General features: G+C 43.3%; 1 protein-coding gene across 1 annotated transcript in view; it reads left to right on the top strand.

The window, feature by feature from the left end:
* Positions 1 to 27,010, top strand: part of LOC135912318 (zinc finger protein 37 homolog) — a 74,720-nt gene that overhangs the window by 1,709 nt on the left and 46,001 nt on the right. The window contains exons 2-3 of the mRNA XM_070520972.1: positions 18,909 to 19,043; positions 19,159 to 19,227. Of these exons, the coding sequence (XP_070377073.1) occupies positions 19,016 to 19,043; positions 19,159 to 19,227 (97 nt within the window). The 5' untranslated portion in view covers positions 18,909 to 19,015. The remainder of the gene's footprint in view (positions 1 to 18,908; positions 19,044 to 19,158; positions 19,228 to 27,010) is intronic.

The raw sequence follows: 27,010 nt of genomic DNA, 5'->3' as shown, positions 1-27,010 counted from the left end.
TGCTTGAACGGCTGGCTTCGAATCCAGACCCTTCAGCACAGTAGCAAGGTGCTCAGCCCATTAAGACAATGACTTAAGTTGGCTAGGAAAAAAAATTATGGGGTTTTACATGCCAAAACCACTTTCTGATTATGAGGCACGCCGTAGTGGAGGTCTCCGTAAATTTTGACCACCTGGGGCTCTTCAACGTACACCTAAATCTAAGTACACGGGTGTTTTCACATTTCGCCCCCATCGAAATGCGGCCGTCGTGGCCGGGATTCGATCCCGTGACCTCGTGCTCAGCAGCCCAACACCACAGCCACTGAGAAACGACGGCAGGTGCAAGTTTGCTAGAGAACAGTTAGAGACAGTGATAGCTGCCAAAAAAGGCATAGAGTATCCTAAGAATGTTAATCAAGTTAAAAGGTCAGAGCAGCGACTTGAAAAACTTGTTTGTGCGTTGTCTGGCGCCTAAAGTTTCTGATGGTGTTGAGGTTTTGAAATGTATGAAGCACATGCCAACTGGGCTCTTTAACACAGGTGCAGCCAGTGGCATTGCAGCTTCAGAGCCCTAGATGAGCAATCTGGCAACTTCAAAGAGTAAAGTACCTGCCCACGAAGCCTCCAGAGCTGCATGCAGATATTTAGTGAAGGAGACAGCTGATACTATAGCCAGAATAGCAACAGCTAGCAGGGTGTGTTCCACCCGACAGCATCCGACCACAGGCATTCTTGCCATAGCCTGCTGAGCATGAGTCTCCACAGTTGCAATCATGGTCACCGCCACACTCCTTTCTTTCTGTGTTGCCAGCATTGTGGCAGTTGGATGTTTTTTTAAAGCTAATGTCAACGAGTCTGGGCACCATGCACTATTTGCTCTTTACACCACATTCCCAAATCTGTTTCATGCAGTGAGTTTTGCATTCGGAGATATATAGAGAAGTATGCTGGCCCAAATGCAAATAGATATAGTAAGTGCAGGAACTTGGGCAAGTTTGTCATTTGCAGCAGAAATAAGCACGATGCAGATGACAGAGGTATGATGTTCTACATTCTATACTGTCTTCTTTTGTTGTGTATCTTATTTATTTATTTTTAGTTATGCATGCATGCATGCAGTCATTCAGTTGCATTCACACACACTTTCTCCATCTCTCTCTCTCTCTCTCCAGCTCGCTGGGGATAAGGCAGAAGTGAAGAAAACTTTCACATATCAAATGTCTTGTGCACTGTTTTATCCTTGCCACATGCTTTCATTCTGACCCATATACCAGGTTTCCTGTGAAGAATACTAGCAATTTTTTTGAAATCTCCTGTCGCAGATAGTAGCAAAATTCGTTCCTTGAACTTGTCTACTCGAAGAGGTGGACATTACTTTCACGAGAAGTTAAGAGCATGATCGACTAAAGAAAAAAATTTGCTCAAAAGTTTTTAACCAACTACTTTATGGCGAAAATTGCAGTTTACAAATTGTAGCCAGTGAAACTGCAAAGCATATCAACTTCAAAGAGAATTCTGTGGATCACACAATATTTGAGATATGCGTCGTCAAACTTTCGGTAAAAATGCATTGGTGTTCTGCTAACTCTTTTGACAAAACGGCATTTTATGCCTAGAAGCACAAGAGTAACTTGACTGTCAATGCATTTCTTCGCAATGTTCAGGAGATATCTCGAAATTGGCATCATTGTGAGCATTTGTTTCAAGTGAATCCGCCTTATAAACTACCCGGTTGCAATTTGTAAATTGCAATATGTGCTGCAAGATTTCCATTCTTTTATTGTTTATTTCAGTGCCAGCCAGCAGCTTTAATGCCTTGGTGACAAGTCACTATTACGTGCAGAAGGATGAACATAATAAAAATTGGAGGACGCTTAAGCTTCGCCTTCAAGAACGGAACGCGATAGCGTTATCGCAACCCATTTGCACCGCCCACTCATTCACTCGGCATGCTCTTGAGTCACACAAAGACGAAACATGCACCTGAGCAAGCGGAACGAACCAAAGAACTCACACTGGTGTCTCGGAGGGAGAAACAATCTACGTGAGCCATATGTCGTGATTGGCACGAACAGCCGGGTCGCGACGCGCCATGAAAGTGGACGCAATCATGGGGCTGACGCCTCATTCGGATTGTCCTCTAGCTTGGGAGCACCACGCAGGCGCATGACTCCTCGCCAGCAGCATGGCACACATCGCAGAGGACACTATCCCACCAGATGCGCTATGGAGCAGCGACGCGTCAGAGGTGTCCTGCATCGAATGCTGCACCTAGGAATCGCACTGTGAGCAGAAAGAGGAGCCGCGTTGTGCGGGCGAGTGGCGTGCCACCAGTTGGAGCAGAGCCGTACATTGAGAGGAGGGGGTCTTCTGTGTTTGCCGCAAGATGGCTCTGCGTGCGCGCCAAGCGCAGAAGAAATGTAGCGGAAATATACTTCGCTATGCGTTGAACTGTGACTTCTCTAATTTACATGCTCATAATTACTGATATACACCGCAGTATAACTTTCTACGGCACGTTTCTAAGGCAACACCGCATTCGCTAGAGGTGCTTTTGTCCCACTTTAAAGCATCAAACTCATGGCTGAGTGGTAGCGTCTCCATCTCACACTCCGGAGACCCTGGTTCGATTCCCACCCAGCCCATTTTGCAAGTTGTTTTTATTTATGAATTGCCTACCGCCATTTTCGGCGCACAGCCAACACTGCCGTAGACACCGGCTTTTCTGCAACACGAGCTCCTTAATGCTATCGTGTAAAATATCAACACAGAACAGTATTTCCACCAATATCGCATGCCACAGCACGTATACAAGGCATCAGTTTGTACAAGAAAGTTAAGAAATAGATGTACTTGAGTTCAAGCCTTCGAGAATTTTTGTTAATCAGCCGTATGTGCATTTCATTTTCCTGCACAAATAATGTCTGCCTGTTTGAGCTATGCAGCTAAAGGATTAGAATTGTGCTATCTGCCACCATCGATTTGTGAAAATTGATGTCTTTGCAGAAACACGCAGTATATTGGCCGGCCATTGTGTTGGGTGTCATGTGGTATCATTGCAGCATGTGCTCAAAGCTTACATTTAGGATCCATCCCTAAATAGCTATACTTTTTCAATGGGCATTTATATAATTTGTCTTGTAGACCTTTTTTTCAGCGCTCTACAATAGATGTCATAGTAATATAGGCCTTAATGCTATGTTTCTCCTAAGCGAACCTGTAGATTCACTCTGTCATTCTAGGCCTATATTAAGCTATGGTCTCAGGTATATGTGTGCCCTCTATGTTTTGTCAGCGTGTAATGGATGTAGCCATGCTTGCAATGTGAACATAGACTCATATTGCGCCTTGTATACCGCTGTACCTTTAGTCCTCTTGCTATCACATGTTACACATAACACACTTTAGTAATGTCCTGCATAGTCTTATTGGTGGCCATCTGATATAATGTGCTTATGTCTATCCACAACAATCAAATTGGAGTTAAAATATGCTCATGCAAGTTTGCTAGCCTAAACATACCATGAGTTTTGAAATTTAAATTAACAGCATTTTTATTAGAGGTACACAGGTTTCCACTCTTATAACTGCGGATCAAGTACACGCAACAAGTATCGAATATAAACGCAAATACGAAATATTCAAATGTGAACACGTATGTTTACAGCAAGAATACTTATTTCACTTTGTTCTGGTATGCATTTATTGTGAAGAGCAGGTAACACAGCTATCAGGTACAAAAGATAGGTTTGAACACAAAATCGATGATTGTCGCTAAAAAAGCTACATGAATGACCTTTCAAGATCATTGTAACTGCTTTATGATTAGCTTTCCAAAAATGCAAAATAATTTGGTGCCGACTTTTTGTTAGTTCTGAAAAAAAAAAATGTGGAGATCCAACACACGGGTTGGAATTCATGTGAAGCGAAGCTTAACTACAGTGGTTAAATAAATGCTTTACAACTAATGGTGATGCATACAATTTTGTTGCTTTCATCCTATGTAGCATGTAATCTCGTGGAATGTTTCTTTGTCATGTAGGCTTCTGCTGCAAAACAGAAAAGAAGGCTTGTAGTGCCCATTTTGTTTCTGCATTGTTTAAAAAAAACTTGTTGTTTCACTTCTTCTAATTTGCAATCCTTTGTTTGTTTAGCAGACAGAGAACAGCAGCCTGATTCTAACAGTCATAGACTATAGAAGGATCGACATTTCGGCTAATTGATACTGGTTGAACATCTTGAAGGGTAAGCGCAATATAACAAAGACGAAAGGCAGGAACACACAGGACAGCGCCGAACTCACAATTAACTTTATTCAAAGGCACACACAAACTTCTGTACTACAACCCATAGCCACGTGCTCTCCCATTAGATTTCCCACGTGCTCTCCCAGTGGCATTAGATTATAGGATTTTGCATTTTTGCCTGTGCACTTATAATGAAGCCATCGATGGGAGAGCACGTGGCTATGGCTTGTAGTACATAAGTTTGTGTGTGCTTCGAATAATGTTAGTTGTGAGTTCAGTGCTGTCCTGTGTGTTTTTGCCTTCTGTCTTCATCATCTTGCACTGACCCTTCAAGATGTGCTAACAGTCAGTTGTTTCAAAATAATTAATTGTTTGGTATAGTCAAAAGTACCAAGTAGAACCTTTTCGAATATGAATCGTTACTGTATTTACTCGAATGCAATGCAACCATAATCGTAACGCAAGGGTTGACTTTCCAGTCAAGCAAAATAAACAAAAAATAATACCGCAAATGTAATGCGAGATGAAAGTAAGAAGAAATTGTGCCTTTATTAAAGAAATCACAATTCAGAAACGAGTTCTGTTCACTTATCGTCATCGTCTGAGGTTATGACAACTTCTCTTGAGCGGTATTGATGGGCGATCACTTTCAGAGGTAGTTTCACTTTCACGAAATTTTACGTGACTTGGCCCCGAAAGCATCCCTGACAAGTGTTTTAGTGCTGTGCCAAGCTTGCTACCAGTGGCATGAGCGCTGTCAGCCGTACACTTCAAAGCATTCAGTACCGAAACGAGCCAAGTCTCGCGAAAGCGAAACTATCTCCGAAAGTGATTGCCTGAGAATCGCATCATCTTCGAGCTTGTTCAAGATTAAGTACTTCTTAAGAGGCTGCAAAACCATTTCATTCGGGGACACTATAAGGCCAATACAAAGTCCACAAAGCCCTTCGGACTGGCCTCAGATTTAAAGAAGGCCTCATGTTGGTCTTGCAATCCACGAACCATCGACACATTGACTTCGAGCCGCTGTGCCATGGTGGAGTTTCCCATCCTCTCGGGCGTCATATCGAATGCGCTATGGTGCCATAATGTCACAAATAAATGGAGTCAAAGTGCGAAAGGCCTCGGGGGTACTGCAGCACCGTAACCGCAACACCAGTGACAAGCACAGGGAAAATGGGGTCGATTACAACAAAAACTGACTTAAATTGACTTGTTTATGGATTGAATCGAAGCGCACAGGTTGCCAGCGTAATGCTAATAACCATGAGATTTAGGACATTTGTTTTAAAATGGTCAATATTGCTGTGATTCAAATGTAATGCGAGAGTCGAATTCAAGCAACGAAAATCATGAAAAAAAGTCGGGTTACAATCGAGTAAATATGGTAGTGTGTACTGTAGTGTGTACGGTACTGTGTCTGATTTGTATTCGAAACTTCAAATATTTGCCCTTCACTAGTTTTTATGAAACTTAGTGTAAACTTTACACATAAAAATCGAAAAAAGAAATCGTAGAAGGAGGTGAGGGGCATTAGTACACATGACTGCTGTCTTTTCAACATACCTTTTTGTGTCATGGACTGCCCTATATTGTAGGATATGTTTATACCGGTGAGATGATGCTGAAATTTCTCGACTGCCTTCGAAGTTTCCAGGTAACCTGTCCAAGTGCTTCAGTGCTTTTCAAAGTCACCTGAGTGTTTTTTCAGCTTATCTTCAGACACCACTGTTTCATTGCAATTCATAGAGAAAACTGGTATGAAGCGGTGCTCTGATTTTTAATGTTTTGATTGAGGTTATAAACAAAAAAAAAAAACACTTATTGCTTTCGCATGGCTTGGCCGCTGTGAGAGCTCCGTATACTAATATGTATTGCGATTGCTTTCATAAACCTCCTCTGCAAACCCATATAATGACTCTGAGGCAAATTTTTGACTGCTTCAAACTCTACTCCAAAAGGACATGGGCGAGTGATTGATGTCACTTGATAACGAAATTTAAGGTGTTCAGGGAAAATGACGCAATCCCAATTATGCGTAATATGGCTTCACATATAGTAGCTGTTTGCATTGTATATTATGTCAGTATAGGTGAGTTTCGATCTTTGAACCGTATTTGCTTTCATTCTGTGTACAAGTGATATTCATTAATTGTCAATAATGTAGTACCACATATTGTCCCTAAAATCACTCTCTTAATTTTTTTAATGTTTGAGAGGTCAATAATGTTTGCATTATTTTAGCAGACGTGTTTCATACGCTATTGTTGTGTCTCCTGCTGTATTTGTAGCAGCCATCGTATGCTTCATTCTAGCCTCTTTCTCACACCTTTGAAGCAGTACCAAAAAGGGGCCTTTCTGGTTGGCTTTCATACCATATGCCCAGACTGTAATGTCCTTTGATGTGCGTTAGTGTGCTTACAGCTGTAATTTACGAGTGGCTGTGCTATGAGATTCAAATTACAAGCATTCATGCGCACTAATAGCACCACATTTAATACGTACCATCCTAGTAGCAGCAGATGAAGGACTTAGATGGGAGATATCTATATTCTGTACCAGTCCCTCTGCAACCTGAGTAAAGGTTATGTTATGGTGCTCCATAAACTGGGGTCAACTTCAAGAAAGTCTTGTTGATATTTCATTAAGCCCCCTATAGCTGTTGCACAATTTCTTGACATTTTACTGTAAATGAACTGTTTCTTGACTGTTGTTTCATATCACTTTTCGACAATAAATTATTTAAAAAAACACATAACATACTTATTTTGAGTGCAATTATTTGTGGATTTTATTTTATATGTGCATTGCTCCCTTGAACACAAGTTTCCTGGTGATCATATTCTAGACAGTAGGTAAAAAAAGAAAAGCTTTTGCTTTCATGCAATAAAATGTCACTGTTGCTGTCGCTCGTTTAAGGAGAGAGAAAAGAAAGCTGTAACAGCTATAGCAGGAGCACGACTGGCAAAAGCAGTGTATCAATATGATTTTGGTTTATCAGACAAATAGAAAGCAACTGCAAATAAATGGCATGGCATCATCAAAAAATATACTGTTGCATGGGGGATATTTTATGCGAAGAAAGTGTTAAATATCTAGTTTCGGTGGAGTAAAAAGCACAATTTTTATGTTATTTGATAACTTCCATACACCTCTACTGAACAGGCTTAAGTTGGTTGAAATATTGAGAGAAATGAGCCAGAATCCAGTCGTCAGTATCGACTTTATTTTGGTGATCTGTCTCGACAAAGACATTTGAGCTGCACTTCTGATTTCTGAAAAGTGTTAGGATCCTAATGGATCCTAATGCTCCAGTCCAAGCCACATTAATTATTGCCTAATGATGTGACCTTCAACAGCACAGTTATGTCTCCAATTTGTGGTTTCAAACATCTTGAAAGCCAAAAAGCTAAAGAAACGAAATATGCAGCAGAACTTGGCAAGCTATTGATCAGAAGGGACACATCTGAATGAATTTATATCAAACAGAACTGCTCAGTCTGGTTTAACGTTCCTTTATGTCCCAAATGCTGTTGTAAACTGTTTTCAAATCTACTAATCACTTACTGTGGCACCTTAACAACTGATGCTAATTCTGAAATTTTAAGGTATTTCTTTTTCTGCTCACTTCCTAATCTGCGCCACTAATGTTGAGCAGCTTGCACATGCACAGCAGGAAGTACAGTCCTATTCGATATGAGCTGCAATGCGGTGGCCATGGTCGACAATGCTCCAGGACTGCACACTGGTTGCAAAATGCGAGAAGTTGGTTTAATAAATACCTGTAGTTGGAAGGGTGTTTAGTTTTCTGTTTTTCGTGTGTCGGTGCCACATTGAACTCTTCGAGCCATTGCAAACGCAAGCACCGTATTGCAGCTCATATTGAATGCAACTGTACTGCTGGGCTGTTAGGTCAGCTTTGCAATTATAGTTGATGCGCGCTTGAAATATGGTGAATTCATGATGTTGGGCTGGACATGAGAGGAGCATCAAAACATATTCGATTACTCATGCCCTTCCATTGCAGTGTATTTGCAGCTTGCCATACACCTGTGAGAAAAGCAGCACCTAATATGTGCGGGTGTCTATCTTTAGGCTTCTTTGTGAAACCACATGAACTGTTTTGGAAACTTATGTGTCCACTATGAAGAGGTGGAGTTGGATTGAAAGTTGTCATCCACAATCCTTCTATTGTGCAAAGCATAGCCTATTCTCTCTAGAAAAATATATTGCAGTTAGGAAAGTGAATTCAGCGAGAAGATATTTGTGTTACCTCCTCGCAAGGTTTGCCAAAGTTCTCATCCTAAGAGTGGAGCTTGATTTGCTGAAGAATATGCTCACATCTGTTGATGGATCTGTTTTGCCCACACATGCAGAGAAAGCATTATGGAAAAGACTTGTGCAGGATAAAAAAAGTAGTAGTAGTAGTAATAGTAGTAGCAGTAGGAAACTTTAAAAAAAAGTGTGTTATGCCTTTGGTCGCATCAGTCAGCCCATTGATTGCTAAAACAGCCAGATGCTTCATCCGTAGAAACTGGGAATGTTGAAATAGTGAAATTTTGTACTGGAATTGAGTATGAACATTGAGAAAAACTACAACCGAACATTAAATTGAGTATAAAATGTTTTCTCATTTCGAAATCAACATAATATTAGAAACATGGTTCAGAACAACCTTCATTTGGGCTAGATGGTGCATACCTGAACTAGGAAAGAACAGTGCCGACTAAGACAATCACAAGCGGTATTGTGTCATTCTTCTGCTTCTGATTATCTTAGTTGGTGCTGTTCTTTTCTAGTTCATGAAATTAGAAATTTTTACCCGGTCCGCTTGGTAAAAAAGTTAATTATACTGTATTGGGGGAAGCAGCTGTGGTGGGATACGTGATGCACTGTGTGCACGCTGCTGACGGTGTACGGGCCACTAGGGTACAAAAATGACATCAAAAATGCAGAATTGATGCTTATTTGTGCATTACAAAACTTACATGCCTTACATGATATCCAGCTATATATATAAGTGGACATCCTATGGTCTAATTTTGCAATCACATGCACCCCCGATTTGTAGTAGGCCCACCGTGGTCAAAGGTAGCAGGCGGCGATTGGCACCCCTGTGTTCCGGGCCATATCTCTTCATTCCATTTCTGTACAGGCCCTACATGTCGAACACAGGTGTACCATAGCCGAGCAATCATCAAATTTCTGCAACTGATTGTAAATTTTAAGCCTTATTATTCCTAACTAGCGCAGGTTTGAGTTAGATAACTTATACCTACTACGGCAGAGTGTGCTGTCTCAAACTCAGCCACTCCCCCACAATGTGGTGTGGTCGTGCTCTGCCTCTCTCACCATTGAGGGAGAGGATAAATTTACCTTCGATTGCATCATGCGGACATAACCATAATGGTACCATGCTTGGTATAGTATGGCTGCAAAAATATAACTAGCATTACATGTTTTATTTACATTTCCTTAATACATGAACGTGACATACACTTTTCGCAAAGGGAATCCTCTATGCTGACCAAAATGAAAGGCATGTAACATCAGTGTGTGTGTGTGTGTGTGTGTGTGTGTGTGTGTGTGTGTGTGTGTGTGTGTGTGTGTGTGTGTGTGTGTGTGTGTGTGTGTGTGTGTGTGTGTGTGTGTGTGTGTGTGTGTGTGTGTGTGTGTGTGTGTGTGTGTGTGTGTGTGTGTGTGTGTGTGTGTGTGTGTGTGTGTGTGTGTGTGTGTGTGTGTGTGTGTGTGTGTGTGTGTGTGTGTGTGTGTGTGTGTGTGTGTGTGTGTGTGTGTGTGTGTGTGTGTGTGTGTGTGTGTGTGTGTGTGTGTGTGTGTGTGTGTGTGTAACAAGAAGAAATGGGGTTAACAGAGGGGCCCAATTTTTATTAATCATATCATAAGAAGCCAACAAACAAGGACAACATAGGGGATATTACTTTTACTTACTAATGGAATTAAAGAAATTATAAATTAATGGCAAATAAAGTGGATGAAAAAACAACTTGCCACAGGTGGGAAAACATCCCACGTCTTCGCATTACGTGAAGAGCATTGCACGCGTAATGAGTGTGATATTACACAGCTACACATTGTTTTAAAGGGATGCAAACATTGTGAGACTGGCTTAAAGTTTGTTTACCAAAAGTTTGGGTAGCAGGCCCCATGGCAAATTTTTGTTATATGCTGGAAGTTGCTACGTGTTCTCTAGGGAGCATTCTGTCGCAAGAATTTTTCATATCGGCTCATTGATAGCCAAGATAGAACAATTTCAGTGTTGTGAACCCATGATTTCAGAAGGTGATCTTCACCGCAGACATAAACTCTCTCTCCACTTACTCGTCTAGCCTCCGCAAGCAAAATTCCTCCCCTGCATTCTCCCATACCAGACCTCAAGGATTGTGTCGCACATACGTCACGGGCCTCGCCTTCATGTTTTTTTTTTTCTGCAGCATTGTACACTTCCACTGATGGTGTCATGCACGAGCTGTTGTGATTGACTCGTTTTGCGCAGTGCACGATTTTGCTCGCTGCGCACAAGGACACATGACTAGTGGTATAATTCAGTGGTACACGAATACTGAGGCCGACGCAAGCATATTGCAGAGCTTGATCACGCGCTAAAACACGGTAGAAAATGGCATAGTTTTGGTACCTGCGCAAGTGACTGCATGAGCGCAGGAACTAGCAAACGAAGTGGAAGTACATCTCTCTAGCTAACTCTGTGGATTACCAACTTCTTCTATATTCTTGGCACAGAGATTTCTGCCAAACACGAAAAATTGAAATTTCCATCACGAGGCTGCCCTGCCGTGTACTTACGTTAAACTTCTATCTGCACAGGTCTGGTTCCTTTCCCATTATATTCATTCTGTGGCGAAGTCGAGACAATAGACCATTTCTTTTTATCTTTAAGGCGTTTTTCTAAAGAAATAAAAAAAAAGACTACTGGAAATCCCACTTTGCAATATTGGCCTAGATTTAACAGTACTTTTTGGAGCCTCCATTATTGGGTTCAGCCACAGAAATATTTCTTGTAAATCCAAAATTACCTGACTGAATCTAATCAATTACCATGTTAGACTGACTGTTTCCCCTCCCCACCATGGTTTTGTTTTATCAATTTATTTCATTTTTGTCTATCTATCTATTATTAGTTCATTTTTATTCATGATATTGTTTTGCTTGCTTTTTTTCTTTCTCACAAAAATTTTACGTTCCATGCTCCAACGTTAAAATTGTTATTTCCCTTGTATTTGTACGCCTAATTTAACAACCTGATTCACTGCAAATCCCCACACTGTGGGTGTGCACCACAACTACTCAGGAAAACATCAACAATAGCTCAGGCTATTCGCTGCCGCTAGACTAATATTCACCTTTAATTAAATCTCGTTGCATTTAGTGGAGGTTGTTATAATCCCTCAAGTCAGGCTGGAGCTCCACGCTCCTAGGTTGCCCACCAACACTATGACTGATGCGACCAATGCACCGTCTGAACCCATGGCTGCTCGTGTCACCTGTGCCGGCGTTCTCCATCAGGGCAACCCGGCCATCTTCAGCGGGACCGGAGAACATGACGTTGAAGGCTTGCAGTCCTCCTATGAACAAGCGCTCACAATAAGTGGGAAAACCAGACAAAACTGAATAACGTCATATTTTACGTTGCTGATGTCTCAAACCTGTGGTTTAAGATTCGTGAATCTGACATCTTGAGTGGGCACACATTGAAGACGCATTTCACCAATGTATTTAGCTGCCCCGCAGTCCACAAGCTAAGTGCCAAACAGTGTCTATGCCAGCAAGCACAGCAGCTGGGCAAGACTTCCCAGCTATATGGAGGATCTACTGCATCTCTGAAGCCATGTTAATCCAAAGATGATAGAGAATGAGAAGATCAAACATATTCTGAAGGGTATTGAGGATGATACGTTCAAATGCTGCTTGCCAAGAGTCCAACCAGTGTCACCATTCTCTTCAACCTTTGTCAGAGTTTCGACGAATTATGCCGCCAACGTAACATCGACCACCAAAATGTTCCACAGGCTGACTCCATCTCGGCCACTGCAGTTACTGTTTGCTTGCCATGTCGGACTTCAGCTGAAGGATTTCATTCGAGAGGAAGTGGCTCACCAGCTATCGCTGCTCCCTTTTAGCCAGGAGCCTACCCCAATACTAACTCCAGCAGTGCAGCAAGCCATCTGTGCCCAGATATCTGACACACCTCCCTCTATTCGCCTGCTGACTTTTGTGATGGCACTGCTCCCGTAGGCTGACTACCCATCCCAGGTCACACCTCCGCTGCTCAACTATGCTTCTGGGATCGCAAGCCAACCCCCACCATCATATTCCACTCCACTACCAACGCACCAGTTTCCTCTTACTCCACATTCCACGGCAGTCACCTCAGTTTCTTTGTTTAGCCGACACATGACACACGCCAGACAACAGGCCTATTTACTTCGCCTGTGGAATTGCTCACATTGTGCACTTCTGTTGTCGTACCATGTCTGTTAGCCATGGTGCCTATGACCAGTTTTGCTAAGCACAGCAATATGCTGCAGAGATATCGCCGCAACATGCCCCTGAGATTCGTTGCCGAGACGCCGCTGACTCGCCGCCAATACCCTTTGATCTCGACCTACTGATCTCTCTCCAGAGACGTTGGTGCTTGTTATCTTGTCGTGTGCTGCCGTGTCAGACTCAACTGTGGCATTTACACTATCTGATGTGCTTGCTCACTGCAAGCACTTATTTCTCCCATTCGCCTTCCTCACTGTTAGGTTTGAATTTGCATCGTCACCCATATGCAATCTGCACTGGTATCCAGTGACCATACTGCATGGTTAGACCTTATGATTTGTGCAAGCTGTCATGTGTATTGAAGACGTTCACAATGGTACCACCCATTTACATCTGTATGCCATAACTTCTGTCTCATCATTTGACTGCACCATTGCTGCAGACCTTTCACCATCTCTTCGCTCCCAACCTCTTACTCTCCTTAACAAGTTTGTTTCTTCGTTCGACTCCAACCAACCATCCTTGGGTCGCAGGACAAACGTACCATGCCATCGAGATTGGTTATCATGCCCCTTTGCGGCAGCGTGCGTACCACGTTTCCCCGCAGAAGAGCACAGAGTTATCACAAAACAAGTAGACAACAGGCTGTGGCGCAGCATCATTCTGTAAGCCCTTGGTCGGCACCTGTTCTAGTGCAAAAAAGATAGCTCCGTTAAATTTCGCTTCGATTATCATCGCCTAAACAGGATTACGAAAAAAAAAAAAATGTTTACCCACTGTCTCGGATTGATAATGCTGTTGATTGACTGCAAGGTGCCGAACATAGCAGAACCTCGTTGATACGGTCCTGTCACATATATCTTCTTGGCCTCAGCACGTGCAATCGAGAATACAAAAAATGACCTAATAGAGTTATGCTCATTTTTTACTGGTTCATACGTACCCGAAAAACCAGAAACGTTCAGTACATCGCCAAACTGCAATCTTATGATAAGTTTTCCGGCCACTAGATCCCATGTAAACAAGAAAATGCATGGGGCGTACGAAATCAACAACAGTATATAGCTGCCCTCTGCGGCAGCATCACCATAATACTCGCCCACCCGTCTCACATGAAAATGCAGTGGTACTCAGTTTCTCACTTCAGTACCAGCAAATCTTCTCCGGGGTAATCACACACAGCATTCACAGCTATCACCACCAGTCCTATTATGATAAGTGCTGTCCACAGTGCGTAATGCCTTCAGAAGCGTAGCGCACGCTTTTAATTGGTGATAACCGAAATGTGCTGCCATTCTCTGCTGCAGACTACTATCGTATACATTTTCCGACCGCTAGATCCCATGTGAACAAGAACACTGCGCGAGGCCCGTGATTGAGAACAGTATTGGTGGTGAGGACTTACGGACTCGCTATCTGTCGCAAGTGCCTTGCTTGCGTAGTATGAGGGATAACACGACGTGCTCATCATAGGTTTGGATGTTGGTGCTCAATAAAAACACCATGTGGGAGCCTTCCTGGACATTTCTGAAAGTACTCTTGAAGTGACAGAAGTTCTTGACTGTCAAAGTAATAATCTTGGGCAAACAGAGCATAGGATGGTTTACAGATGCTGTCTCTTTACTGAATACGTACAGTGAATGCCTACTGCACGTGGTTGCCATCATTGAATCCCCAGAACTGGTTTCTTGCGTTAAAGGTAGGCAGTTGCTGAGAGCAAACTATGTGAAATATACTCTTATAGTGGGCTGTCTGTACGACCAAATGGAGCATAGCAGAATGAAGGCTCAATGCAGTGGTTGCACGGGTTTGCAGCGACCATCTGCACACTTGCATGCATGTCTACACACAATGTTTTGCTTTTGCATCATGCCTTGAGCTTTAGGCTGCAGCATATGAGCATTTGACAGTACAGTAGCAACCATTGTTGCGTAAACGCAATCAGAGCTGTTCAAAAATAATTTCGTTATAACTAGGGACTTCGACGCCTACGACGACTTGTGATGTTCCGTTGCGACAATTCAGTGTTGTTGTTTTTTGTTTCTTCTGAAATCTTGGACATTTCACTATCATTATTTTTTAAGTTGCATCGCACTGTATGCTTATCGGTGTTCTCAGCGAGCAATTTCTCACTGCTTATTTTTCTTAATTCTATATACTTTGATTCTTTGGTGCTAAAGCAAACATGAGCATATGCCATGCCTCTTTTTAATGGGCTATCTATAGTTCCCTTTCCATACCCGTGAACTTGCCAGTATCTAGCATCAACAAGTTCATAAATCAAAGCTTAACTTTATGACATTAGCTGGACAATGAACACAGGCGAGCGTATCAGTGCGCGCCCTGTGCTACTCACTGAACATCATAGCCCCAACACCATAGCAGAAATCTTATGCTATGGTGTTGCTTAATCTTAAGTGCTTGCTGCACACCTGAGTTATAGCCAATGGCTACTTGCCGGTTCTAAGTTTCGTGACCCAACGCAGCTTCCTGTCCTGCGGGTATATGTGAAGGCCGATACCGGGCTCCATAGCGTACGTCTGGCACTTCAGCACCGAGCAGTAGCGTACCATGTTAGACACTTTCAAAGGCAGCCACTACACATTATAGTGCTTTCAAGTGCTGTCAAGTAGACACCTGAAGACACCCCACTTAATCAGAAACGCAGCACAGGTGCGACTTTAAGCTTTCGGTTTCAGCTTGCTTCGTTGCTTTCGAAGCAGCCGACATGGTTGCTGTGTCCACATGGTCCTTCATGCCACGTCACACGGACTGCAGCACCAGCTTTTCCAGTGGTGGAGCTCCCCCCATTATAGCCTCCCGTCTCATGTGAAAATGACGGCATGTACAGTTTCTTAATTCGGTACTGTGCTAGCAAATCTCTGGCCATGTCACTGCATGCTGCGTTCACACCTATCGCCGCCAAACCTGTTGCAGCAAGCATCTTCACCTGTTTTACAGTGCGGGGTGCGTAGTGCCATTGGTAGCGTACTGCACGCTTTTACTAGGCAATAATCCAAATGTGCCACCGTGCTTGGAAGAAGTATTCGAGCTATTAAAATGAGAAGGCTTAGGAGTAAGAATCGACGGCAAATATCTCGGCAACCTTCAGTTTGCAGATGACATTGTTCTATTCAGCAGCACTGCAGACGGGTTACAACAAATGATTGAGGACCTTAACAGAGAGGGTGTAATTTTAGGGTTGAAGAATATTATGCAGAAGACAAACATAATCATGAATAGCCGGGCAAGGAAACAAGAGTTCAGGATCGCCAGCCAGCCTCTAGAGTCTGTGAAGGAGTATGCTTACCTAGGTCGATTACTTACAGGGAACCTTTATCATGAGAAGGGTAATTCACAGAAGAATAAAAACGGGTTGGAGTGCATACGGCAGACATTGTCAGCTCCTGACTGGAAGCTTGCCATTATCATTGAAAAGGAAGGTGTACAATCAGTGCATTTTACCAGTGCTGACATACGGGCAGAAACTTGAAAACTGGCAGAAAAGCTTGAGAACAAGTTAAGGACCGCGCAAAGAGCTATGGAACGATGAGTGCTAGGCATAAGAGACGGAAAGAACGGTTTGGATCAGAGAACAAACGGGTATAGCGGATATTCTAATTGACATTAAGAGAAAAAAATTAAGCTGGGCAGGTCATGTAATGCACAGGTTAGATAACCAGTGGACCATTAGGGTTACAGAATTGGTGCCAAGAGAAGTGTACTCGAGAATGGCAGAAGACTAGCTAGGGCAATGAAATTAGAAAATTTCGGGGTGCTAGTTGGAATCAGTTGGCACAGGACAGGGGTGATTGGAGATTGTAGAGGAAGGCCTTCGTCCTGCAGTGGTCATAAAAATATGATGATGATGATAATAATAATAATGTGTGTGATAGACTACTATGATGTGGTTGACTAGGACAAATGGCAAATGTGACACATGCATTCATGTCGGGGTTGCAGCAATGAAATGTACTGTTGCAATGAATGCGAACTGCACTGCAATGCCAGGAACCTCGTGCCATTTAAACATATGTACCTCGGTCATCACCTGCTTGCCTGCAGGCATGGCCAATAGACTGGTGTTTTCATCCAAGTGATAGCAACAGCAGTAGGCATTTAGACATTGTAGATCACATAACATTATTCAATAACCAAAAAGAGCTTCATGCATTACAACATGCCAAGGTGCCTTTGTTTGCTCTGAAGTTTTGTACAGTCTAAAAATTCGGGGGGGGAGGGGGAGAATATTAATTGAAATAAATTTGGACAGTAGTGACATACATGAGTATTTTTGCTCTGGCTTCAAGCTAGGTTACAGTTTATCCCTGTTAAAGAGCCATTTTTCTCTGAAGGTGTGAAAGATGTATTTAATAGATGTCTCAGTTACAGTAAAAGAGGCTTAACCAGTACTTGCCAATCACACTTTTGATGCAGTGAGTGCTGGTAGGAGCATTGGGACATTGATTGTTTGAATTAGGAGCCAATATGATCAAGACTGATTGTGTAGTCAAGTTACTGTTCAAAACACTGACTCTTTCATACTTAAAAAAATTATTTCGTTTTATTGAGTAGATTCAGCATGAGTCAGTGTTTGTAATAGATGTATGAGATTATAACATATTGAAAAGGAAAGCATTGTACCTCAGCCTAAGTATGTCTGTCAATAAAAAAAAATGCTTTTGTGGGCGCAACTGTCAGTGTTTGTGCTAACTCTGACAGTATCCTTGTGCTGTTACAGATGTGTCCGTGCCACCTGGAAAAACATCGAACAAGTTGTATTGCTTGGGCTTCAACTGAAAGCCTGCTTGCCTGATTCTCGAACAGCATCAATTTTTTGTTGTTTATTACATAACACAGCAGTTACACTCTACGGTTGATTTATCATCGTAACGGTGATACGACTGTTTACTGATTGTTACCTATGCTTTTCTTGTCTAATGCCAGGTTCACTTGCTGCCCCATCATTTTACTGAAGTCATGAAAAAAAAAAGGTTTTGTTGCACTGACTACTGTCTAATCATCCTGGTAAAATAAAAATACACTGCAATGTATGAACATAGCATGTAATATACAGTGTAGAATATTGACTGTTTTCATGTATACATATGTGCAATAGCATGTGTTGGGGTGAGGGTGGGTGGGAGGGTTTGTTTCATATTGCTGTTGCTTAAGGAATGAAACAGGATCATGGGAAGTGTTTACATTGCACTATTAGAGTGAAAGAATCCCTTGTTTAATGCTGAAAGACAAGACTGTTTCATCACCTGCAAATTTGACTAATTAGTCAGCAGGACACAGGGCTAGGGAAAAGTTTCGTGTGTGACTCACTTTCTTTTGAAAGTATGATCCCCCCTACTGCTGAAAAAGATTCTGCAAAATATTTTTCTTATAATTCAATAGGCTTATTCTCAATGCGGTTAACACATTTAGATAAATATAAACATCTTTTTCTGGTATTTATATGTGCCGTGAATAAACAGTTTTAGCACAATATAAATATTACTGGGCAAATCCGATGTCCATGTGTTGGAAGACGAAGTTTGTGTTTACCAAGGCTTGTTATTTATTTTCTTTAATGATAGCAATGCCCTTATTTTAATGGTTGGAAGTGTAGCTGTATTCTTCTCTACCAGCAAGTGTGGTGTCATTCTGACTTCTTATAAATGCTGTGTTGAGTCATTCCTTCTTTTGTTTTGATTTCACATGCTTTTTATTTTATATTACTTTCATTCATGTTAATATTCATGTCATATGCTTCACGTGTTCAGATATGTATTGATGCTCCTATCGTGCTGTATTGTGATGTGAAATAACATGTAATACTTAGTTTTATAGGTGAGTGCAGAAGTGACTATTTAGGCATCGTATTGAAATTGGTTGCCAAATACCACCTCTGTGTTTGGAGCTGTAATATATGTATTAAGAATAATTCTACACAGAGATGTATACAGAGATAGGAAATGGTGCAAGACATATACTGCACCAGCACACTGTAGATGTCAGAGTAATATTTGGGTTTCCAGGCCAAGCTTATCAAGTTTTTTGCTTTCGAGTGAGGCAACACTTTTTAATTGCCAGATGTAGTGCTTTGGTTCCATCAAATAGATGACACATTGGCTACATTGGCTTCCTGTGCTCCCTCCGACATTGCAGGTTCCTTGCGACTGGCATCCCATAAGCAATACCTTTCACTGGTCTCCGTATGTGACCAGCTGCAATGCTGCCAGCAGTGCACTTACAAGACTAAGTACAAGACGCACATGAACCAACACCTGCGCATACACACAGGTGAGCGCCCCTTCAAATGCCACCTGTGCCCGGAAGCATTCACCCAGGATGGCAACCTGAGACGCCATCTGCGCACTCACACAGGAGAGCGTTCCTTTCCTTGCATCCGCTGCAGTACATCCTTTTCGCGGAAAGACTGCCTCATGCGACACATGTCCTGTCACTCTGAGAAGAAGGCCAAAAGGTCAGGGTCTCGCAAGTTTTGTTGTAGATCAACTAATTGATCATTTTTTATAGCATAAAATTATTTATTGATTTAAATGATTTATAGGATCCATAAAATTTATATGATCTCTCATAAAAGGAGAGATCTCCAGCTCTGTATATTGTAGAGCTTTTGTTTTAGTATTACCTAAAGAAAAGTTGACTATGCCATATATGAGAATTTTTTATGAATGCCTTCATGTCACTTCACCTATCCAGCATAATGAATGATTATCTTGATTGTAGATTGGCCTAAACTGTGTTGTGTCTTGAAATTACTCATAAGATAAGAATTGAACAATGGAAACAAGCATACAGTTGATACAGGACACAGTAGTGTTTATGTTCTGCACAAATTTAACAACGCAGCATGGGGGAAGTTCACATTTGACATAATTGTGCTTCCTTGTTCAAGTCCATATGTTTTAGTAACAACTATTTATTTATTATTACAATCTCACTAACATAGTACACGCTATTTTATTACAGACTAAACTATTGCGCCAGATGAAATGCTCTCATGCTGTTCATAAGCTGAAGTGCATGCCTCGGCAGAGTTGGTTCTCAGGCTTTAAACGTCCAGTGTCATACATGTGGTTCAGCATTAGCAAACCCCATCACTCTGGTCGGCATTCGCACACCAAGGCAACAACATGAGAAAGTGAGCACCACAACTTTTGAGAAGCCATTGGTGATGTTTACTGATGTCATGTCTGGAAACCGAGTAAAGCTTGCATGCTGTATTGAAATGGTGCGGTGGGTGTTTCCTCTGGCCGGAATCAGCTGCAGAGATATCCAGACATGTGCACTGGAAAAAGGTTATTGTGCACTTACACTCTTCTCACATGTCTTGCATGAATTTATTACAGTGATTTTTCTCGCAGGTTTACTAAAGATTGTGCAAGGGTTCTCATGATGTAACCTATCACAACTATTGGGTTAGAACTGCAAATTACACATTACTGTGAGATTAACACTGCACTGTGGTTCCTCTGCTGTTGTTTTGAAAGCAAATTACACACATTTTATATTCTACGTTATATAGCATAGAACCACGTGAGGAGGAGGAATAAACTTTTATTTTGGAAACAGTTTTCCGGGGTAAGCCCTGGTTCAACTCTCGGTGGGAGGTCTCCTCATTCCAGGAACCCTCTGGCCTTCGCTGCTTCCTTGGCCCTGGCAACGAGACGTCGTTGTTGTTCCAGGTCCTCGGAGACTAGCTTGGCCTCCCACGTTTCCATGAGGTCTTCGCTTTGTCTGGCGTTGCAACAGTCTCTTGGTGAAGGCAATGCGTCTTTGTCTATATGCCATGGACATTCGATGATCAGGTGCGCTAAGGTGTCCGGTACGCCGCACATTGGGCAGTGGTATCCTTGTAGCATTGGGTACAGTCTATGCATGATGATTCCGTGGATATATGTATTACTTTGCAGTCTTCTGAGTGTAGTGCTTTCTTCTTTGTTGAGCTTTGGGTGAGGTGGTGGGTACACCCTGCGTTCCAGCCTGTGATGTTGAAGCATCCCTGAGTACGTGATGGGTACGGTCTCTGCCTCCGCTGGCGCAGACCGGGCGTCTCGAGAGTAGGAAAGGTTGGCCCGGCAGGTGTGGCCTCGGGCCGCGGCGTGTGCCGCTTCGTTCCCCTCTAGCCCCTCGTGCCCAGGAACCCATATCACGCAGGTGTAGGGGATCGGAGTACTGCGGTGCTTCAATAGCTTCAGTGCTTGTGTCGACACGCGACCCTTAGCGTAGTTTCTGACGGCTGCTTGAGAATCGGAGAAGATGACAGCTGCGTCCATGCACGTGGTAGTCGCTAGGGCGATCGCTGTCTCTTCTGCAGTCTCGGGGTTTTGTGCACGGACTGTGGCAGACGCTAGCTCTCTGCCCTGAGAATCTACGACGCTCAGGGCGTAAGCGTTTCTTTGCGGGTATTTGGCTGCGTCGGTTTATCTGGCGTCCGGATCTTGCCTGTGTCTTCGCCGTAGAGCATCCACTCGGGCTTGTCTTCTTTCCTTGTGGTACGTGGGGTGCATGTTGCGTGGAATTGGGGCTATGCACAGGGATTCGCGGATGTTCGCAGGAATTTTTTCTTTTCGGTCCGTGGTGGCTATAAAGGTTTCACCGTAGCTCAGCCGTTGCAGCACTGATCTTCCGGTGGGCGTGAGCTTCAGTCGTTCTAATTGACTGGCTTTGTGAGCTTCAGCTAGCTCTTGCCAGGTGTTGTGTACGCCCATCTTGAGAAGCCTCGTAGTCGAAGCCGTAGATGGTAGGCCCAGGGCGATTTTGGTGGCTTTTCGTATTTGAATGTTGATTTTTTCTACCTCTACATTCTTCAGCGCGAGGTAGGGCGTGCCGTATGTTATTCGACTGGTGAGGAGTGCTTGCATCACGCGTAGCGTGTCCTGTTCTTTAAGTCCGCTTCTATGGCTTGCAACTCTCCTGACGAGATGCGTGAGCTGTGATAGCGTTCGCTGTAGTCGCGGGAGGGTGGCCGCCCCGGACCCGTCTTTGTGTATGTGTAACCCTAGAACTCGTAGGGTTTCCACTTTTGGAATGGGCGTTCCATTGAGGGTGACGTTAGGATCGGGTTCATCGTAGCCGGGTGGTCTGCCTCTCGTTCTTGACTTGAGGACGAGGTGTTCGGACTTCTCGGGAGCACAGCAGAGGCCGCATTTGTGCAAGTAGCTCTCGATGGTATCTACTGCTTCCTGTAGGCATGTTTCTTGTGGTCCAGTGTTTGAGGCCCTTGTCCATAACGTGATATCATCTGCATAGAAAGCGTGTCTTACGTCTGGTATCGCGTCAAGGAGGCTGGGTAGTTTGATCATTGCGACGTTGAAGAGCAACGGCGATATGACCGAGCCCTGCGGGGTGCCTTTGCTCGGTAGTCGGAAGCTGTCGCTGTGCAGGTTGTATATTCCAACGGTGGCCGTGCGGCCCGTGAGGAAATTCCTGACATAGTCGTATGTCCGGGAACCGCAGCCCACGTCTTCGAGGTTGCAGAGGATAGCTTCGTGACTGACGTTGTCAAAGGCCCCCTTTACGTCGATGGCTAAAATCGATGATTTGCTTCGGGTACTCAGGTGGTCGATGAGGTCTTCCTTGAGTAGAAGAAAGACATCTTGCGTTGACAGGTTCTGCCTGAAGGAAAGAAATTTAACAAAAGCACCTAGAGCCAATTTAATTCATTTACTGTGAAATTCAGCTAAAATTATGTGCTGGCTAGCTCATATATCAGAAACTTGCAGCAAAACCCATCTCACAGTGAATGTCGTTACTAATGCAATTGCCATTAAAGAGTATAGCGACGAAGTGCATTGCCACTCCCAAAATGTGTCATGTTTGAGGCGTAAAAATGATCCAGGCTCTCATCTCGCACATTCCTCTGGACACACTGCGCAATGTAGCACTTCCGCTTGAACGTTTATGCATGATGCATGTCTGAATATATTATTTATTTATTTATTTATTTATTTATTTATTTATTTATTTATTTATTTATTATACCTCAAAGACCCCGGACATGGAGTATTACATGAGCAATGGGCTGAGTTTAACAAAACAGTGATTCGAGAGCAGCCTTGAAGAAGTCTTGCGTGGCGTTGGCAGGCAAACCATCTCTGTCCCTGTTGGTTTGATTCCCTGTTGGTTTGATTATGCCCTGCACCAGAGAATTTCTGAATGATGGTATTTTTTTACGTTAATGAGGGCCACACATACCCTCTGGCACATATTTCATTACCAAAGTTGGCGTCAAAGAGGTTCATGGAAGAGCAGCCGGGACCCAGTGTCACATAATCAAAGACGCAATCGCTCAAACAGCTGGTTTTGAACTCGGATCTTTCAGCACAGCAGCATGGCACTAGAAAATGATTAGAGACAATGATAGCTATTGAAAAGGTCATAAACTATCCTAAGAATGCTAAGTGAATTAGAAAGTCAGAGCAGTGGCTGGAAATGTTGTTTGTACTTCATATGGCACCTAAAGTTCCCACTGGTGTTATGGTTTGGGAATGTGTAGAACACATGCCTAATCCATAAAGACATAGCGGGCAACATTGACGAATTCTACAGCATTAATGAGAGGGTAGCCATAGTCGTAACCAAACTAAATAAGAGGTATAAATTAAAGATAGTTCAAGCCTACACTCCAACGTCCAGTCATGACGATGATGAAGTAGATCAGTTTTATGAAGATGTTGAATTAGCAATGAGAAAAGTGCAAACTCACTATACTGTAGTAATGAGCGACTTCAATGCAAAAGTGGGGAAAAAGCAGGCTGGGCAACAAGCAGTTGGCAACTACTACTTCGATACTAGGAATGCTAGAGGAGAGATGTTGATAGAATTCACCGAAAGAAATAAGGTTCAAATAATGAATACTTTTTTCAGGAAATGTAGCAACCGAATGTGGACCTGGAAAAGTCCTAATGGTTAAACAAGGAATGAAATTGATTTCATACTTTGTGCCGATCCCAGCATAGTGCGGGATGTAGAAGTGATAGGTAGGGTAAAGTGCAGTGATCATAAATTAGTGAGGGCTAGGATTCACCTCAATTTGAAGAGAGAAAGAGTAAAATTAGTCAAGAAGAAACAGGTCAACCTAGAGGCAGTAAGGGTAAAAGCAGACAAAGTCAGGCTGGTACTTACCAACAAATATGCAACCTTAGAACAGAGAGATGAAGGTGACAGAGCTAATTAATGAAACCATAACTAGACTGGTTTCACAGGCAGCAATTGAAGTGGGAGGCAATGCCTTAAGGCAACCAGTAGGCAAGCTCTCCCAACTAACTATGCACCTAATACAGAAACAACAAGGACCGAAAATGTCCAACTTAAAGAGATAAGATAGAGTATGCGGAACTGTCAGAACTGATAAACAAGGTGAAAATAAGTGATATTCAAAACTATAACATGAGAAAGGGTGAAGAAGCCGTAAAACATGGACGCAGCCTTCAATCAGTGAGATGGAAACTTGGCGTAGGACAAACAAAGATGTATGCACTGAAAGATAAGCAGGGTAATGTCATCAGCAGTCTCAAAGGTATAGTAAAAGCTGCGAAATAATTTTGTACTGACCTGTACAGTACCCAGAGGAGCCACAATACCTCCATTCGAAACAGTAATCAACAGGTTGCAGAGACTCCTATAACTAGCGATAAGGTCAGAAGGGCCTTGCAAAACGTGAAACGAGGAAGAGCGGCTGGAGAAGATGGAATAACAGTCGATTTAATCAAAGATGGAGGAGACTTAATGCTTGAAAAACTGGTGGCTCTCTATACAAGGTGTCTATTGGCTGCAAGGGTGCCAGAAAATTGGAAGAATGCAAACGTTATACTAATACACAAAAAGGGAGACGTTAAAGAACTGAAAAGTTATAGGCCCATTAGCTTACTCCCTGTATTATATAAAATATTTACCAAAATAATCTCCTATAAAATAAGGGCAACACTGGACTTTAGTCAACCAAGGGAACAGGGTGGCCTCAGGAAGGGATACTCTACAACGGACCACATCCATGTCATTAATAATGTTATCAAGAAATCCGCAGAGTACAATAAGCTTCTCTATATGGCTTTCATAGATTGTGAAAAAGCATTTTATTCAGTAGAGATACCAGCAGTCATAGAGGCATTACGTAATCAAGGAGTACAGACCGCTTACATAGATACCTTGGACAATATCTCAGAGATTCCACAGCCACCTTAATTCTACACAAGAAAAGTAGGAAGATGGCTATAAAGGAAGGGGTCAGATGACGAGACACAATCTCCAGTGCTATTCACTGCATGCTTGGAAGAAGTATTCAAGCTATTAAAAGGGGAAAGCTTAGGAGTAAGGATCGACAGGGAATATCTTAGCAACCTTCGATTTGCCGATGACATTGTTCTATTCATCAACACTGTAGACGAGTTACAACAAATGATACAGAACCTTAAAAGAGAAGAGCGTAAGATTGTGGTTGAAAATTAATATGCAGAAGACAAAGATAATGATGAATAGCCTGGCAAGAGAACAAGAATTCAGGTTCGCCAGTCAGCCTCTAGAGTTAGTAAAGAAATATGTTTACCTAGATCAGATAATTGCAGGAAACCTTGATCATGAGAAAGAAATTCATAGAAGACTAAAAATGGGTTGGATCACATACGGCAAACATTGTCAGCTCCTGACATGAAGCTTGCCATTATCATTGAAAAGGAAGGTGTACAATCAGGGCATTTTACCAATGCTGACATATGGGGCAGAGACTTAGAGACTGACAAAGAAGCTTGAGAATAATTTAAGGACTGCGTAAAGAGCGATAGAAGGAAGAATGTTAGGCATAGCGTTAAGGAGACAGAAATTGAGCGGTTTGGGTCAGAGAGCAAACGGGTATAGCTGATATTCTAATTGAGATTAAGAGAAAAAAATGGAGCTGGGCAGGTCATCTAATGCGCAGGTTAGACAACCGTTGGACCATTAGCATTGCAGAATGGATACCAAGAGAAAGGAAATGCATTCGAGGACAGCAGAAGACTAGGTGGAGCGATGAAATTAGGAAATTTGAGGGTGCTGGTTGGAATCGGTTGGCGCAAGACAGGGCTACTTGGAGATCACAGAGAGAGGCCTTCGTCCTGCAGTGGACATAAAATAGGCTGCTGCTGATGATAATGAAAACACATGCCAACTGGGCTCTTTACACAGGCGCAGCCAGCAGTATTGCAGCTTCAGAGTTGTCTGAGCAATCGATCACTTTCAAAGACTGCAAGTGCCCGCCCATGAAGCCTGCAGAGCATCATGCAGAAATTTAAGGAAGGAGATAGCCAAGATCACAGCCAGAATAGCAACTGCTAGCACGGCTTGTCCTGCTCGACAGCATGCTGCCACAGGCATTCTCTCCATAGCTAGCTGGGCAGGCATGGTGCACATGTCAGAGGCTTAATGTTCTACATTCTGTATTGTCTTCCTTTGTAGTACTTTTTATTTATTACTTTTAGAGCGCAGCTCTTTGGCGTCCGTTCCTGGGTTTCGCGTCGTCGGCGTTGTCGTCGGCCTCGTAACCAGCTCCGCCCCCCTTTCATCCCCCCAGCGCTGGCAGCGACCGACTGATACCGCTGGATGCCGCTGACGCCGCTAGAGAGTCAAGATAACGTGACTGCATAGAACACCGTCGCCGCCATGCAGAAAGAGGAGGAAAGGGTCCCCCCCCCTGTTCTTGTGTGGCGGATAGGGTGCTCTTCAGTTGCCGACGCGCCGGTTATTTCACGTAGGCCCCGGCACGTCGACGAATACGTGACCACCTTCCCACGGCTAGACCTGGTTCTTAGCGCTGCGGAAGCGAGGGTATCATATTGTTTGTGTCGGCATCGGCGGCGTTGTCCCTGAAACCAACTCCGCAGCTGGGGTTGACTCACCATCGGCGTCAGCGGCATCAGTCAGTCGCTGCTATCTCTTCCCTCCTCCCTTTATCGTGTTGTCCGCTTGCTGCGCGCGCTTCTGCCCCCATCGTTTGCCGCTGGGTGTACACGCCGCCCCCCTCCCCCCTCTTCCTGCGAGTCTCCGGTTGTCAAAGCGCCGGCTCGAACTTAATTCCTTTCTTCGCTCCTCCTCCAATGCAACCCCTGTGCGGTGGCAATCAGAGAGCCAGATCGGTGGCGGCGGATCTGTATATGTGCACCGCCCGAGCCGAAATTGCCGCTGCCGTTCGCCACTGCGAAATTATCTGCCAGTTCTTTCTGAGCCATGAGCGAGACGACCGATGGAAGTCCTCCGTCTGCTGCTGTTGC

Source organism: Dermacentor albipictus, chromosome 6 (assembly GCF_038994185.2).
Source record: "Dermacentor albipictus isolate Rhodes 1998 colony chromosome 6, USDA_Dalb.pri_finalv2, whole genome shotgun sequence".
Lineage (NCBI taxonomy): Eukaryota > Metazoa > Arthropoda > Arachnida > Ixodida > Ixodidae > Dermacentor > Dermacentor albipictus.
The sequence above is the reverse complement of the archived record's forward strand: the minus strand, read 5'-3'. Positions and strand labels throughout refer to the sequence as shown.